Source organism: Cebus imitator, unplaced genomic scaffold (genome assembly GCF_001604975.1).
Source record: "Cebus imitator isolate Cc_AM_T3 unplaced genomic scaffold, Cebus_imitator-1.0 Scaffold259, whole genome shotgun sequence".
Classification (NCBI taxonomy): Eukaryota; Metazoa; Chordata; class Mammalia; order Primates; family Cebidae; genus Cebus; species Cebus imitator.
The window spans coordinates 1,566,305-1,582,074 of NW_016107574.1; the positions used below are offsets into that span (position 1 = coordinate 1,566,305).

The 15,770-nt window shown below is 46.1% G+C and overlaps 1 protein-coding gene across 3 annotated transcripts in view; it reads left to right on the forward strand.

Moving 5' to 3' along the window:
- Window positions 1–15,770, forward strand: part of XPNPEP1 (X-prolyl aminopeptidase 1) — a 58,408-nt gene that overhangs the window by 26,902 nt on the left and 15,736 nt on the right. For all 3 annotated transcript variants that reach the window (XM_017499709.2, XM_017499710.2, XM_037728244.1), the window contains 7 exons: window positions 4,031–4,094; window positions 5,265–5,369; window positions 8,492–8,584; window positions 8,890–9,033; window positions 10,731–10,826; window positions 12,935–13,016; window positions 14,579–14,789. In XM_017499709.2, the coding sequence (XP_017355198.1) occupies window positions 4,031–4,094; window positions 5,265–5,369; window positions 8,492–8,584; window positions 8,890–9,033; window positions 10,731–10,826; window positions 12,935–13,016; window positions 14,579–14,789 (795 nt within the window). The remainder of the gene's footprint in view (window positions 1–4,030; window positions 4,095–5,264; window positions 5,370–8,491; window positions 8,585–8,889; window positions 9,034–10,730; window positions 10,827–12,934; window positions 13,017–14,578; window positions 14,790–15,770) is intronic.

Here is a 15,770-nt window from a genome sequence, read left to right on the forward strand (position 1 = left end):
AGTCATCAGAGCTGAGTAAGAGCTGCTGTCTTTAGAAAAGACATCCTTTGTCCTGTACCCTGAGGGATTTGAGTTTGAAACCCCATTTATAATCCCTTTTGATCTTTTCCCCATTAGATAATGTATTAGTTTCCTATCACTGCTCTAACAAAGTACCACAAACAGTGACTTAAAACAAATTTATTCTCTTATGGTTCTGGAGATCTGAAGTCTAAAATGGGTCAGCAGGGCTGTCACTTCTGTGGGCTCCCGGGAGAGTCCATTTCCTTGCCTTTTCCAGCTTCTAGAGGCCACCTGCATTCCCTGGCTTCGGGTCCCTTCTTCCATCTTCATAGAGATGGTTGAGGTTTTAACTGGGTGTAGGGAAAAGCTTCATGTCTCCTTCTGCTTGTTCATTTATAATACAAATGTTGGTTGAGGATCTGTGTGTCACCTGTGCTGAGTGCAGGAACAGTGACAAGACAGGTAACCTGATCTCATGGAACTTATATGCTTGGGGTTGGGGCTGGGGGTGTTAAGGAACAATACAATAAAAATGTAAAAAGTTCAGTGAGAAGAGAAACATTTCGCAGCATGGTGGCTCATGCCTGTAATCCTTGCACGTTGGGAGGATGAGGCAGGCTGATCACTTGAGCCCAGAAGTTCAAGACCAGCCTGGCAACATGATGACACCCTGTTTCTTAAAAAAAAAAAAAGATATGTGCCTGTAGTCCTAGCTATTCAGAAGGCTGAGGTGGAAGGATTACTTGAACCTGAGAAGTCAAGGATACAATGAGCCATAATTGTGTCACCACACTCCAGCCAGGGTAACAGAAGGAGATCCTGTCTCCAAAAAAAAAAAAAAGAAAGGCAAATATCTAGAATATGTGTGTACTGTCTATACAGGGATTTAAAAGTGGCTGGGTGGCCATTATAGCTGGGTAGTCCAGGTAGACCTCTCTGTGGAGGTGACATTTGATCTCAGATGTAATGAAGAGAAGGAACTAACCATGCCATGATCAGAAAGACGTATAGGCACAAGGAAGCGCATGCGCCAAGGCCCTCAAGCAGGAATGAGCTCAGGATATGCAAAGAGCAGAGAAGAGGTGGGTGTGGCTGGAGCATGGTGAGTGGGAGGAGAGTTCCAAGAGGACTGGCAAAGTCAGATCCGCTGGTGCCTGGACTGGACCAGGGTTTGGATTGTATCTTAAATATAATAGGATGCCACTGGAAGGTTTTCAGGAGGTTGCCAACATGATCTTAGATATTTGGAGAAGCTCACTCTGAGTGTATGTGCAGAGTGGATTGTAGGGGCGGCAGTCCAGGTAGAGCTGATGGAGGGTTGGACTGAGTGCTGCTATTAGAAATGGAGAGAAGTGGGTGGTTTTGAGAAAAAGCCCACAGCTGTGCTTTTTTGTGTGTCTTTTTCCTAGCATGTTACAGCTTTGGCTTATGCTGTACTCTGAGGAGACCGCCCCTGGGTGTTGCCAGCTTCATGCCTGGGAGAAGGAGAGTGACAGCCCTGGGCCAGTGCTTGTCTGGCTTCTGCATAGCCTGTCAGTGTGGAAAGGAGGCTGTGGCCAGCCTTGCTCAGCAATGTCTTTCTGGAGTGTTGACCACTTAGGTCATGTCTGGACATTCTTACCCTAGACCTTGTCTCCATCCCAAACTAAACATGTCCATTTGCTGTTAATTCTGCCTCCCTTTGGAGGAACTCTTTCCCTGCCTTTGCTGATGGAGAAGTCTAGGTAAACCCTGCGGATCTTCCATCTCTCCCAACCTTGCCCAGAAAGGTGCTAGAGTACTGTGTCCCTGACTGGAAGAGTCTGGTTGGACTGAGATCTGTACTGCGTTCTCTGCCAGCCTTTGCCAGTGTTTTCACCCCGTGTCATGGGTGGGAGAGCCCCAAGCCCGAGGAATCATGTTGGTGGAGATTGTCCTCACTGTGTATTCCCCATTATGCACAGTGATTTTTAGCACAAGAGTTATTTTTAACTTAGTTTTCCCAGCCCCTTAGATGTCTTCTCACTGCTTAGGAAGAAGAGATTAATAATCCCTTTTCCATTGCGTACACGCAGCACTTTAATGTTTCTGGTGAGTTTTCAAAGACATTAACTTACTGTTTGTCACAAGAGGCCTAGGAGATGTGTGTGGGCCACCCTTATCCCCATTGTTACTTTTTAATAAAAAGTCTTGGACACAGTGATTACTGGGTTAATAAACAGATGAGGATCTGCAGTTCATAAATGATGCTGCTGGCCATTTCGTTCTATTTCTTTAGCAATGTTGACTGAATGTTCCTTTATGCTTTAGGAATAAAACATGCTTGCTGTTGCATTTAGCAATCTGAAATGCCCCGTCTTAGAGATGAGGAAATGAGGCCGAGAGAGCTGCCAGGACTTGTCGCAGATCATGCAGCTGGGCCTGGGCTAGAGGGCAGGTGGCCCGGAGCTTCTCTATCCTATTGTGGTTCTCTATGGTGGCCCTTCTAGTATCTCCCTGGAGGCTGGTTTGAGGCTGTGTTTGTTGGTGCCTTGGTGAAAGGGGCAGTTCTGGCTTTTTTTTTTTTGTTTTTTTTTTTTGTGTTTTTTGTTTTTTTTATATTGGATCTCACTCTGTTGCCTAGGCTGGTATCCAGTTGTGTGATCATGTGTCACTATGTAGCCTCAACCTCCTGGGCTCAGATTATTCCCCCACCTCAGTGTCCTGAATACCTGGGATTATAGGCACGTGCCACCATGGCTAATTTTTGTATTTTTTGTAGAGATGACGTTTCACCATGCTCCCAGGCTGGTCTCAAGTTCCTGGGTTCAAGCAGTCCTCCCGCCTCAGCCACTCAAAGTGCTAGGATTACAGGCATGAGCCACTGTGCCTGGCTGAAAGGGGTAGTCCTTAACTACATGGCAGGAAGGGAACATGAGGGTCTTTTTCCCCTACATCATGTTGGCTATCCTAAAAATGCCATGAGTCTGGACAGCAGCCCCATTCCTCACCCTAAGCTTTCTTAACCTTGCCAGGTTCTTTGACTTGGGAGAATCCTGGTAGCTGTAGAAGAAGCAGGAGCTCTGTACTCAGGCAGGCCTGGCTTTGGACCCTGGCCTACTATTAACTTGTCAGTGGGCAAGTTACCTAAAGATTCCCTCTTTGAACCTCAGTTTTCTCATTTGCTATTGGTCTTATCCTAGAGCATGATGAGGGCGAGAGATAATGTGTCTTGTGTTGGTAGCCTGGCATAGGGCTTCAGAGTCCAGACTCTGGAGTTGACTGCCTAGGTTCAAATCCTGCCTCTGCTACTTAATGAGCTGTGTGACTTCGGGCCAGTTACTTAAACTCCCTGTGCCTCACTGGCTATTACCAGAAGTTGCACATTTTGTCTTATACCCTTTGCCCAGGCATAAGAATCTCTTACTTTCCTCACTCCCTAATCCCATTCCATACAGAGGCAAGGGGATTATTAGCTGGGAAGAACCTGGTTTTGGACATGACATTTTACTTTACTGAGACGTCCTGGATTGGATGAAGCATTTCCGCTCACTCCCTAACAGGAAGGGACAGGGTCTGCATGGGAGAGATTGGTGATGCCACCTCAGAGGAGGACCCAAACAGGAAGTTTGGAAACAAGTCAGTACCTACAGAAACTTAAGTGAGGGACTTACTGGTGCTTAACACAGAAATTCAGCCTTACTTTTCAGGAAAATAACAGATGCTTAAATGTCAGTGGCAAGCAGGGGAGAAGGCTATTGGTTTGATTTTTGAGTAAGAGCTCAGTGAAGAAAGAGCAGTTTTTATCTGTTTCTCTTGATGTCCTTTGGTTCTCCTAATGAGGAAATGGAGGCTAAAGGGAACAGCTCTCTCTGCCCTTAATTAATTAGAGTCTTCTGCAGTGTGTGCTAATTTGTTGTTTTCAGCTAGACTGTTGGCTCCTTGAGAGTGAGTGCCAAGGATTCCCCAGCCTTCCTAGTCCCTGCTGCGCCTAGCACAAGGCTAAGCAGGCAGAGCAGTCTGCTCACGACTGAACGAAGCCCACTTTGTTGTCATCTTTGTTTTCCAGAGTGAGTATATTGCTCCGTGTGACTGTCGGCGGGCTTTTGTTTCTGGATTCGATGGCTCTGCGGGTGAGTCACTTACATTTTCTCTGTTCTTGCTGCACCTTTGTTCTCCTAAAAATAACTGAACCAAGTTTCAGCCTGTGATATAGAAGCAAAAAGAAAATGCAAACCAGATGCTCCTCATTGAATCTCTGCAGAAAGGTGTGGGTTCCCAGCCTTTCCTGGCTCCCCAAGGTCACCTTTCAGTAACTCTTTTTATTCCTCCCTGTACCTTTGCTTTCAAAGTTTTGACAATTTTTATTTAAAAAAAATTTTTGAACTTTTTATCGAATATAACATGCATATAAAAGTTCCATTAATTAAACTAAATATACCTGTGTTACTTGCACCCCAAATAAGAAATGAGACTTTAATATCATTCCAGAACCTCCCCTCTTAGCTTATTGGTCCCAAATAATTCTCCAAGTGCTTGGCTTTTGGTTTTTCTGTTTTCACTCTTGGCTTAAATAACAAAGGTTAACGTTAAGCTATATTTTTTGTCCTTCCATAGTTTCCTCAAAACTGTTATGCCTTTGAGTTTTGGGTGGGCTCCCCATTTCAGTTTGTCTCTAAAGCAAGCTGGACAAGGTGGGAGCTGCTGTCCCATTGCGGTTAGCACACTGCTTCCTTTGGCATAAGTGCTTGTGTTAGTTGGCACATTAGGATTGGCTTTGGCTGACATCTCGGCCAAAAGCCCTAAGTTCTGCCAGGCCTGTGGGAACTGAGGGCAGATACAGGTAGGAGGCACAAGCTTCCTGCTAGGAACATGCATAGGGCCCACTTGGTCTTTCTCTAGGAAATGTGAAACAGCTCCTCTGGGTGTCTGGTGGAGCAGAGGAGTGGCTGTGATGGCAGAGCACGAACCATCCCTCCCTCTTTCGTGTTGATTATATGAGACCACTGTGGCCATAGGTCTACAGTTCTCCATTCTGGCCTTGTCACATACTGCACAAGTGCAGTCCTTTTTGTGCAGGGTCCAGTGCCAGGCAGCTTGGGTCTCAGGACCGTTCTTTCAGAGCTTGACACACAGCTTGTTTTCCGAGGTGTGGTCTTCTCTTGCCCAGAGGTTTCTTTGGAGTCAAGGACCCATCTGCCCCATGAGGAGCTGGTGCCTCTTACTGTTCTCACCTGTCTGCTGTCATTTTGTGTAGCTTCTGGGCAGTTGTTAGAAACCCTTTTTTTCCTCCCCTGCTGCAGGCACAGCCATCATCACAGAAGAGCATGCCGCCATGTGGACTGATGGGCGCTACTTTCTCCAGGCTGCCAAGCAAATGGACAGCAACTGGACACTCATGAAGATGGGTGGGTACAGGCATGGCTAGCTCGAACTTAGTTGGCCTGATCTGGGCAGGGATCCTAGAGATCATCAGGACTCCTGGATCTTAATCCTTTTATGCAGTCATGGACGCTTTTGAGAATCCAAGGAAAACTGAGGAAAGAAAAATGGCATGCCTATCCATGCATACCAGTGTACATTCAATTTTGGAGGACCCTGGTTCTCATTTTACTGAGGGGAAATTGAGGGCTAGAGAGGACAGTTGATTTACTGCAGATCATGTTGCTGTGAATTTCACTCCTGTACTGGGGACCTTCTGTTTTCTGCCTCATGGTTTAGAGTGAAATAAAGGCAAGGTGTCACTGGCAGCAGAAGCCAGAAAGCTCTCCCCCAAGGCTCTCTCTGAGGATCTTGGACTTGCTTCTGGCAGCTTAGCTCTGGAGAAGAGCAGCATGCAGGGCAAGAGAAAGGGTCTGGAACTTTCTTGGGCCAGTCGCTTCACTTGCAGCACTTTAGTTTACTCATCTGTAAAATGGGCTAATCACAGTAAGTAAGTAACACATAAAGTGGTGAGAATTAAAGCAATACTATGTGGAAAGCATATAGATTAATGTTTATTAAATAATGTGTGTATGTGCTCTGTGTTTTCTTTTAATTTTCTGCCATATGTATTTTCCTGTCATTAAAATTGTCTTTAGAAACACGGTTTTAGTGATTGTACAGAGTCTTTCCTTCCTGGATTTTGAACTTGGGAAACAGAAGATAAGGAAAGGCCAAGTGAGAAAGAGAAGGTGAAACAAAATACCTGATGCTTCTCATTTGTTGTAGGAAATAATGAGGAAAGGAAATAGTCCCCAGACTCAGCAGGGAATAGATGACTGGCCTGTAACACTGAGATCCAGGCAGCCAGCTGACTGAGGGGTGTGTGCACTCATGTGTGTGCCACACACCCTACACACACACACACACACACACACACACACACACGTTCTTTGTCTTAGGGAGGAACAAGGAACATTTTTGTCCTGGCATTGGATTATTTTAAATTTTTATTTCTCAAAAATCTTTTCATAAATATAAAAACACCAAAGCTACAGATTGCTGCTTGTTGCTGCAGTTGATTTCTCCTCCCTTTCTCTCTCTCTCTCTCTCTCTCATTCTCTCTCTCTCTCTCTCTGTCACACACACACACACACACACACACACACACACACACGCAGAGAGGCAGGCATTTGAGGCTGGCTGTTATAAAGGGACAGGCTAATGGCCTTTATATTTTTTCTGTTTGCGTGCTTCTGTTAATGGGAGTCAAGCACCTGCAACATGTATGTATGTTTGTTTATTTGTTACTTATGTGTGCTCATGTTCCTCTATATTCCAAATATCAGAAACTAACTTTGTAATTTTTTATAAAATACAGAAAGAAGCTCTGATACATTTTTCTTGCACCCAGCAGATCATTGTGTCCCCCTGGGGAGCAGGCGTCTCTCTTTGGGGCCCACAGATTCCAGCTGTTAGGTCTGACAGCATTTTGGGTGTCAGAATGTTAGAGGTGCGAACACTACCTGCCTGTTCGTTAATGTAGGTATGTGGCAGGAAGGGGGTGGCAGAGGGGGTGAGTCCTCCTGTCTTCCAGGCCCCTCCCTAGTTTCCTCGGCCGAGTCTTCTGTGTAGGGAGATTCTGGTGGGTTTGGTTGGCCAGTGAGTGATTCATCCCTGGGGTTTTGCCAAAGATCTGTCTGCTAGGAAATGACATGACTTCATCCTGTGAAAGTTACAGTATGTAGTATACTAGGGGCATTAGGAGAAACTGTGTAAATAAGTGGCTTATTTAGTGGTTTGAAAAAAATAGGAAAGAATCAAATAGCAGAATAAAACTCAATGCCAGCTTCTAGGCAGTTTTTTAGTATTGGAATTCATGAGCTTCTTTCTTTATAAGCCTTTGCACTTCCCTGCTGTGGTTATGTAGTTATATCAATACTCAGTAGAGAAAATAGTAAAGATAGTTTCTACTGTTTTAGAATATGTGAACTTTTACTCTGTTATATGTACAGTTTACCATGATGTTAATTATTTAGCTGAAATCTGATTGGTTAAAAAAAGTATATATCTCAAAGATAACTGGCTAGATATGGAAGATGTTGGCTTAGATGAAAGGAAAACTGGACTATAGAAGTAATCTTAGTTCCATTCTGAAGGCCGATATGTGTCCTGTGACTAGCATCTTAGAAACAGAAAGGGTTTTTTCATCCTGGGAGTTGGGTAACCCAGAGGCCCATGTTAAAGACAACAGATGACCAGCAGTTTGGGAAGCTGAGGGAGGCAGATCACATGAAGCCAGGAGTTAGAGACCAGCCAGGCTAACATGATGAAACCCCGTCTTTACTAAAAATACAAAATAAGCTGGGCATGGTAGCGTGAGCCTATAATCCCAGCTACTTGGGAGGCTGAGGCAGGAGAATCGTTTGAACCCAGGAGATGGAGGTTGCAGTGAGCTGAGATGGCGCCACTGCACTCTAGCCTCGGCAACAGAGCGAGACTCTGTCTTCAAAAGTAAATAAATAAATAAAGACAACAGGACAGGTTCCTGTGTGCCTCTCTTACAATCTTTGGAAAGATCTCTTTGCTGCCAGGACTTGTGCACAGCCCTGGGGCAGGGACCTTCTCTTGGCTTGCAGATAAGGGGCGGGCACTAGTAGCATGTTATCACCTTACCTGGTATGTGATATGTGGGAGGCTTCCAGTTCCCAGGCTTCATCAAGTCACTGCCCAGGTTCTCATCAAGTGACCAGTAGTGGGGAAGTGACTGAAGGCCGAGGAGATGATCTTTGTGGTGACACCCTGTGCCTACGTGGCAATGATCCCCAGGATATTTTTACAAGGAGTCAAGTGAAAAATCATGCTTTTTTCCCTTCTGTCTCACCCATGTCTTATGCTTTTCATACATACCAACTTATACTTCTTCCTGTCTTTCTGTAGCCTTCCAGGATTAAGGGAGGTTCAGATTTTCTAAGTCCTGTCAATCCACTTTAAAGAAGCTGCTTAATAAAGACCCTGCTATCATGATGTTAGAGAATTGCATCCTTCTGGTGGCATAATGAGTGTGGGTCCACTGGGAATTGTTTCTTACCAGTTCTTCCCTCCGTAGGTCTGAAGGACACACCAACTCAAGAAGACTGGCTGGTGAGTGTGCTTCCTGAAGGATCCAGGGTTGGTGTGGACCCCTTGATCATTCCTACAGGTGAGTGAGCTTGGTCCCATTCTGCTTAGGTAAGGAAGTGGCTTCTAGACTCCCCTCCATCCTCCTTGTTTGCTTGTGGGGTGTGGAGAATTTGGTGCTCAGTATGACTGATTTTATAGTGGAGGTCAAGGTGAGAAGAGTTCCCCTGGTGGTGAAGATGTGCTTTTGCAGTTCCTCATCCTGCACACCCAGCTCTGGGCCACGGCACCACCGCCTTTCCGAAGGTTCCAGGTTTCAAGGCCCTGCTGCCTGCCCCGCTGCAATGGGCGTTCGGCTCATGGCTGGGCCACAATGTGTCTCCTCAGATTATTGGAAGAAAATGGCCAAGGTTCTGCGAAGTGCCGGCCACCACCTCATTCCCGTCAAGGAGAACCTCGTTGACAAAATCTGGACAGACCGTCCTGAGCGCCCTTGCAAGCCTCTCCTCACACTGGGCCTGGATTACACAGGTCAGAATCACGGTTCCACCCAGCAGGGTCCCCACCATTGTCCCCCTACCTCTTCCTGTTGTCTCCAACCTAGTTTTCTGAAGCCAAGTTGAGTTTGAGCTGACAGGAGGATTTTGCCCTATCCTGCCTCAGTGGGATATTTGAAGAAGCAGGAGCTTTATTTCCACTGTTGCCACCTACCTGCCACTTAGTGTGGCTTTGGTTACTTTTGCAAAGCTCGTTGGGTGGCTTTTTGGGTGCTGCTGAAAGCACTGAGTTGTTTTTTTAACCGCTCAGCTGCTAACTGCCACTCTAACGTATTTGATATTGGAAATAGAACATAGAGGCTTCTAGGTTCCATTTCCCTTCTTATGTCAGCATTTGTAGGTTTACCTTCCTAGGCCGCTGTCCTCCATCTTGTACTTTCTGCCCTAGAGGCTTTGGGGTGTGGGTGTGTTTCCCTGGCCTGTGTGATGGAGGTGGGTATGCAGCATGTTCTCTGAACCGTTGTGTGGATTTATGAAGCAGTGAAGGGGCAGAGGGAGAGGCCTGGAGGTGGGGCTGCAGGGGAGGGCGCCTTGCTGTAAAAACAGAGGTAGATGGGGGATGGCTGTGGAATGTAGGCAGATTGCCCAGAGGGGTCCTGGGAAGAAAGCATGACAGCCTAGATCCTGGGCCAAGTTTTAAACAGCATTCCCAAACTGATCTTCAAAGCAGCCCTGGGTGTGAGGGCAGCCCCCACCCTGCTTTCTTATATGACATTCTCACCAGAGGGGTATTGCCCAATAGGGAGGATGGGTCCAGTGAGTGGCCCAGGGTCAGCTAAATATTTTCCATCAATGTAATTTGAAGCTTTTTTTCACTAGAGCAGAAACTCTTGACATTTTGCTTGTAGGAGAGGAGAAACAAATGTTGCTGATAAAGCTTTTGTTTAGTTCACATTGGGTGCCCACTATCTGCAGGATGCTGTTCGAGGTGACAGATGCCCAGCCTGCTCAGGTGGCTGTTCCCCGAGTTATGAATGCTGCCCTGGTAGGGTGATTGTGGTGGCGATGGGGTGAGCTCCTCTAGCACCACGATTTCATCTTGCAGAGCGGCAGGGAGGCCTTGGCAGTATCTGAAAGGGCAAGTGTGATTTGGAAGTGGTAGTCCCAGTGAGTCAGACTACAGGGAATTCCTAGGTCTTGGCACCAAAAGGCGAGTCTTGCAGCCCCAGGAACCTCAAGTGGTGGGTGCTCTTCCCCTTACCTCTGAGACTGGGTGAGTCCTCTTTGCTGGGCAGTGTGTTGATGTAGCTCCCGTGTGTCCCGTATTGCATCAGTATTTATAGTAGTGTATCAATTGCTGGTTTAATTGTCTGTCTTCCCTTCTAGATTGTAAGCCCCATAAAGATAGGGACTGAGTCTGGCTCAGAGCTGTAACCACAGTGACCAGCAGAGTGCCTGGCATGTATCTATTCTTGGCAAGTCTAGATGCTAATAGGCATTTGTGGGATGCATAAATGAATGAATTTTACTGGTGAGGCAGTCAAGGCTCACAACAGTCAAGTGGCTTGGACACCTCCCGTATAGGGCTTGACTCCAGGCCTCCTGCCTGTGTAGGTAGCGTGCTCCCTGTAAGAAGTGGTGCTGATTAAAGATGTTTGGGGTAGGTTTCTTCACTGGGTTCCTACTGCTTTCTGGGTGGGGCTGGAGTTAAAGTGCATTTGTTTCTTGCAGGCATCTCCTGGAAGGACAAGGTTGCAGACCTTCGGTTGAAAATGGCTGAGAGGAACGTCGTGTGGTTTGTGGTCACTGCCTTGGATGAGATTGCGTGTGAGTGCTCTGGTTTCACTGCCTGGGCTTGTTACCCAGTCTCTCCTTTGGGTCTCTGGGAAATCTGTGTGTTCATGCCATTCAACTTTCTGAGTGGCCAGGGAAGAAGCAGAAGACTGCCACCAAATGGGTATAGGAGATACCAGCTAGGATGAAGGAGAAAGAATTACAGGGAGTTGGGGAGGGGAGCGAAGCTTGCCTAGAGCAGTATTACAACTGAGTGATGCCCACCGCTGGCCAATCTCTCAGGATCATGGCACCTCTGAGGAAGGGCACTTCCTAAAAACATTTTGTGTCTGTCAGCCTCTTTGTATGTATAGCAGTGGGATCATAGGAGAGACCTGTTTTCCTTACATTTGTCCTGTAGTTTCCTAAGGCCTTTATAGTGAGAATGTTCTGGGAACATTTCTGCCTCAGAAAACTAGGAACTAAAAGTTCCTCCCCAAGCCCATTGATATAATAGCAGTTTCTCAATCTTTAGACCTTAATGCAGCTTCATGCAGTTGTTCAGCACCTTCTTTGATCTGAAACCTGCTGGAATCTGGTTGAACCTTCCTGTCCTATCTTCTGGTTTCTGAGTGGATTTGACCCAGGGCAACTGAAAAGAGGCACTGCTTTATCTTTTTGCCTTCTCACTAGAGAATGAGACCCTACTGCAGTGTCCTCTCTCTTCAATCCCTGTGTCTTCCATCCCTAAAGCATTGTCAAGTGTATCAGTGACTTACATCCCTAATTAACTTAATGACCTCAATTCAACATCAGAGAAAAACACATATACAACTTTTTTCTGTCCCTGATTGTAACAAAAACACAATCCCATGATAGAAAACTTGGAAAATGCAGAGGAAGAAAAAGAAAAAGAAAAAAAAAATCACCTATAAATTCTCTTACTTAGAGATAACCAATATCAGTACTTTATACATGTATCATTTTATAGCCTGATTTTTTCAATGTATCAGTATACTATAAGCATATATAAGCATAATTGTAAAGTGAGTATTAAAGATTCCAACATGTGGTTATATCATAATTTATTTAATCATTTCCCTAAGGATGACCTTTGGGTTATTTGCAGTTATCCCATAATTTATTATAATGCTACCAACAAAATCTTGGTTCATGAATCCATGGCTTAATGTTTGATCATTTTCTTCCTACTTCTGGTTGGCTTTTAGGGCTTTTGACTCATCTTGCCCTTTGTCTGCCAGAAAGTTTACACCGTGGTATTTGAATTTGCCCATCTTGCCACACCCTAACCCTAGGTACTGTCACTTTTTAAGAAGTACTAGCATGATAGGCAAAAAATGTTGCCTCATCACTTTACTTTGAGAAGCCATTATTTTCAAATAGAGGTAGTACTTTTAATGCCCAGTCCTTTTTTTTTGCTCTGATCCTCACGAATGCAGCAATGGGCAGCTGGAAGTCCTGGGACCAGAACTGTGCTCTCTCCTGGTCTCTAGTTCTCAGACATTCAGTGACATCACTGACCCTGGCTGTCCACAGGTCCCCCACCCAGCTGTGGTGCCAGAGCAGACTCATGGCTAGCCCGCAGGCTCTGCTTTCATTTGTGAGCTGCAGCCTCGCTGACTCACTGCTTTTCTTTCCACCTCTGACAGGAAACCCTGTCTCCGTGGGGCTCACTGACCCTTGCAGAGAAGGCCTGCCTAGCTTCCCTTGTGGGAGGGTCTCAGTTTTTCTACCCTAGGTCATCTGCCTCAGAAGGGAGAAACTGTTTGTCTCCTTCCTTTTTATTTGGGAGTGCCAGAGGTTTATTGGCTTCAAGGCCAGGCCTGGCAGGTCACCACTAGGCGGATCATTTCAACTCTTTGTGGGGGCAGTTCTCATGATTTTGACTAATAGCTTTTATTCCCTTTTCCGGGCAGTGATGTGGGAGCATGAGAAACAGCTCTGGTGCCATCACGTGGTGGACATGAGCAAATGCAGCTCAGAGGTGGAATCAGGCAGGAGTCAGGCTTCCGGCCTTTTGTGCGATTCCACTGAGTCCTTCCATAGCAGCTGGACTCCAAGCTGAAACTTCCCTCCCTCTACAAGCGACCTCTTACAATCTTAAGTCAGGCAGGTGACAGGAACTTTGATTTCTTTTCTAGGGCTATTTAATCTCCGAGGATCAGATGTGGAGCACAATCCAGTATTTTTCTCCTACGCAGTCATAGGACTAGAGACAATCATGTGAGTGTTTGCCCCACATCTGAAACTTCCTTCCACAGCTCCTCACAGCCCTGGTGTGCCCTTTCTGGTGCTGGCCCACCCATCACTGCCTGCTGTTTCACTAATGCACTTCTTTTTTTCTTGCCCCTTTAACATTTTCCCTTCTTTTCTTCCTTAGCAAGTGTTTATTTATATCCTGCCTCTCTTTGAGCCCCCAAAATGATTTGAAATGCATGAAAGTATCTGTAGTACTATGAGACTAAAAAACAAGTAGGTGAGAACATTAGGACCAAGCTGGAGTGAGGGTAGTCCTTATGAGTGAGGTTAGTTCACAAAATTTTTGCTGCAAGGTCTTGTTGAGGCCACATATTTGATGCCAAGTTTTCTAGCAGTCAGTGTAAAGGGGTATATATGCTCAGTTATACAATTCTGGGTCCACAGTGCAAATAAACCCAGTCATTTCGAAGGTCAAAAATAATCCGGGAAAACCTCTGAAACTACGCTTTGTTGAATTGTCAGTTTATTTTTTCAAAGCATTTCTTGTGGCCTTCTTGTCATTACTATTCTATTTAAATAGCTTTTTGCATTAAGACAACACATTTATTAAATGCCTGTGATTTGCCAAAGGTCTCTGTTAGGTGCTAGAGTGACCGAGACAGGACAGGGTCCTGGGTTGGAGTTGGGGAGATGAGCATCTCCTCTTTCTGAAGCATTTGGGCATATAAGTGGGCAGCAGCATGCCTGTGGGATGGATACAGGTGTTATGAGAGGGGCCTGACCTAGACTTGGAGATCAGAGTAGTAATGTAATATTGGGGAATGTAGTATAGAAGCAGAGAGTAAGGATAAATGTGAGTGAGTTAGGTGAATGGCAGGGCGAGGAGGAGCAGGGAACTGTGATCCAAGCAGAGGGAACAGCATTTTTGGAGGCTCTGGGCAGGAGAGATCACAGTGCATGGGGAGGACCTGAAGAGGTTTGGTGAGGTCGGAACATAGTGAAGCCAAAATGTGAGCAGGGGCCACGAAAAAGAAAGGCCTTGTGGGCCACATTCAGGAGCTTGGGTACTTGTTCTGAACAAGAATAGTGGGAAGCTATTGAACACATTTTTCGGAGGGAACCACATGTTAGACATACAAGTTGTAAAGAATATTATGACTGAAAAATCGATAGATGGAGAAAGACTTAGAGGCAATGGCATTAACCCAAGTGAGAGATGATGGGACCTGAACCTGCGTGGTGACTGGGCGAGGCTGTAGATAAGCTGGACAGATTCGATGGAGATTTAGGCTGTGGGTCCCAAGGTCTTAATGAAGGAGGAGAAGAGGGTCATCAGTGAAGGAGAATACTGCCCAGATTTCTGGCTTGGCGAATTGCGTGGATGATGACAACATAAATGGTGACAGGGAATACAGCTTGGAGAGCAGGATTTGGGAAAGGAGTGGGGAGGAGAGAAAAGCGGCTTGGCTTTGTTGCCAGGAAACAGAGCCTGATGTGTGTCTGGGTTGCCACCCTCTCACTCATGTTCCCTCCCCCTCACTCATGTTCCCTCCTTTTTCTGCCACCAACGTCTCCTTCATCTGCAGGCTCTTCATTGATGGTGACCGCATAGACGCCCCCAGTGTGAAGGAGCACCTGCTTCTTGACTTGGGCTTGGAGGCTGAATACAGGATCCAGGTGCATCCCTACAAGTCCATCCTGAGCGAGCTCAAGGCCCTGTGTGCTGACCTCTCCCCGAGGGAGAAGGTGTGGGTCAGTGACAAGGCCAGCTATGCTGTGAGCGAGGCCATCCCCAAGGTTGGTGGCCCCACTTTGGCCCATCTAAACCCTGCCACCCGCTTCCCAGTTCTGGTATTATCTTTGGAGCAGAGGCAGATCTCTGAGGCTGCCTGTTGGATCAGAAAGGTGGTCTCCCTGGATGAGGCCCTAGAGCTGGAGCCAAATTGAGAGCCAGAAGGCCCTTATTGCTCGTTGAGTCCTGTGTTTTCCTGAGCATGGTATGAGAGATGATTTTAGGTGATACACATTGTTATTTAGGTTTATTTAAATGTCTCTTAAGCATTTAGCATGTAATAGAAAAAACATAATTAGGATGAGTTCATTATATTATAATAATTATTTTAGATAAAGTTGAAATTTAATAAATTAAGTTGATTTAAAGAAGGTCTAAAGAAAAGTACTGAGTAAATAAGGGTACAGCAGATAAGAAGCCAGGGTAAAAGTTGTACAGGTGGTATGAGAATGCTTGAAGCTTGAGAAATGCTTCTCTACCCCCTCCTTCTGTCCAGAGAGGACTGGGGAGTTGGGGGTTTGTCACGTCTCAGTGATAGTGATAGCCTTGCCCTTGACTGAGCCCTTGCTGGGCAGTGCTAAGCGGCTGACACTTGTTGCCTCGTTTTTATTAGGGTCTGGAATGTGACTGGAATCCAGGCCTCTTTAGAGGTAGGCTTTTCTGCTGTGTCCTGCTCTGGGCCTCTGGCTGCCAAGTGGCCTTTGGTAAGCTCAGTGATGTCCTCTCTTCTCCACTGAGCAGTGGTCATCCTGGGAAGAGTCCAGGCCTGGCTGTCTAGATCTGGCTTGCCATTGCACCCCTGTAACCTTCATATACAGTGTGACTCCTCTCTTTTCTCCCTCTCCTTCTGGAGAGAGAGGGAAAAGGAGATAGATCAACAAAGCAATTTGAGAAGCTTTGTGCAAGTGCTAGGTGTGCTGAGGCTCCCCTGGCTGGATTCTAACTTGTTATCAAATTGGAAAGGGTGTTCTCCAGCCCTTTAAGAT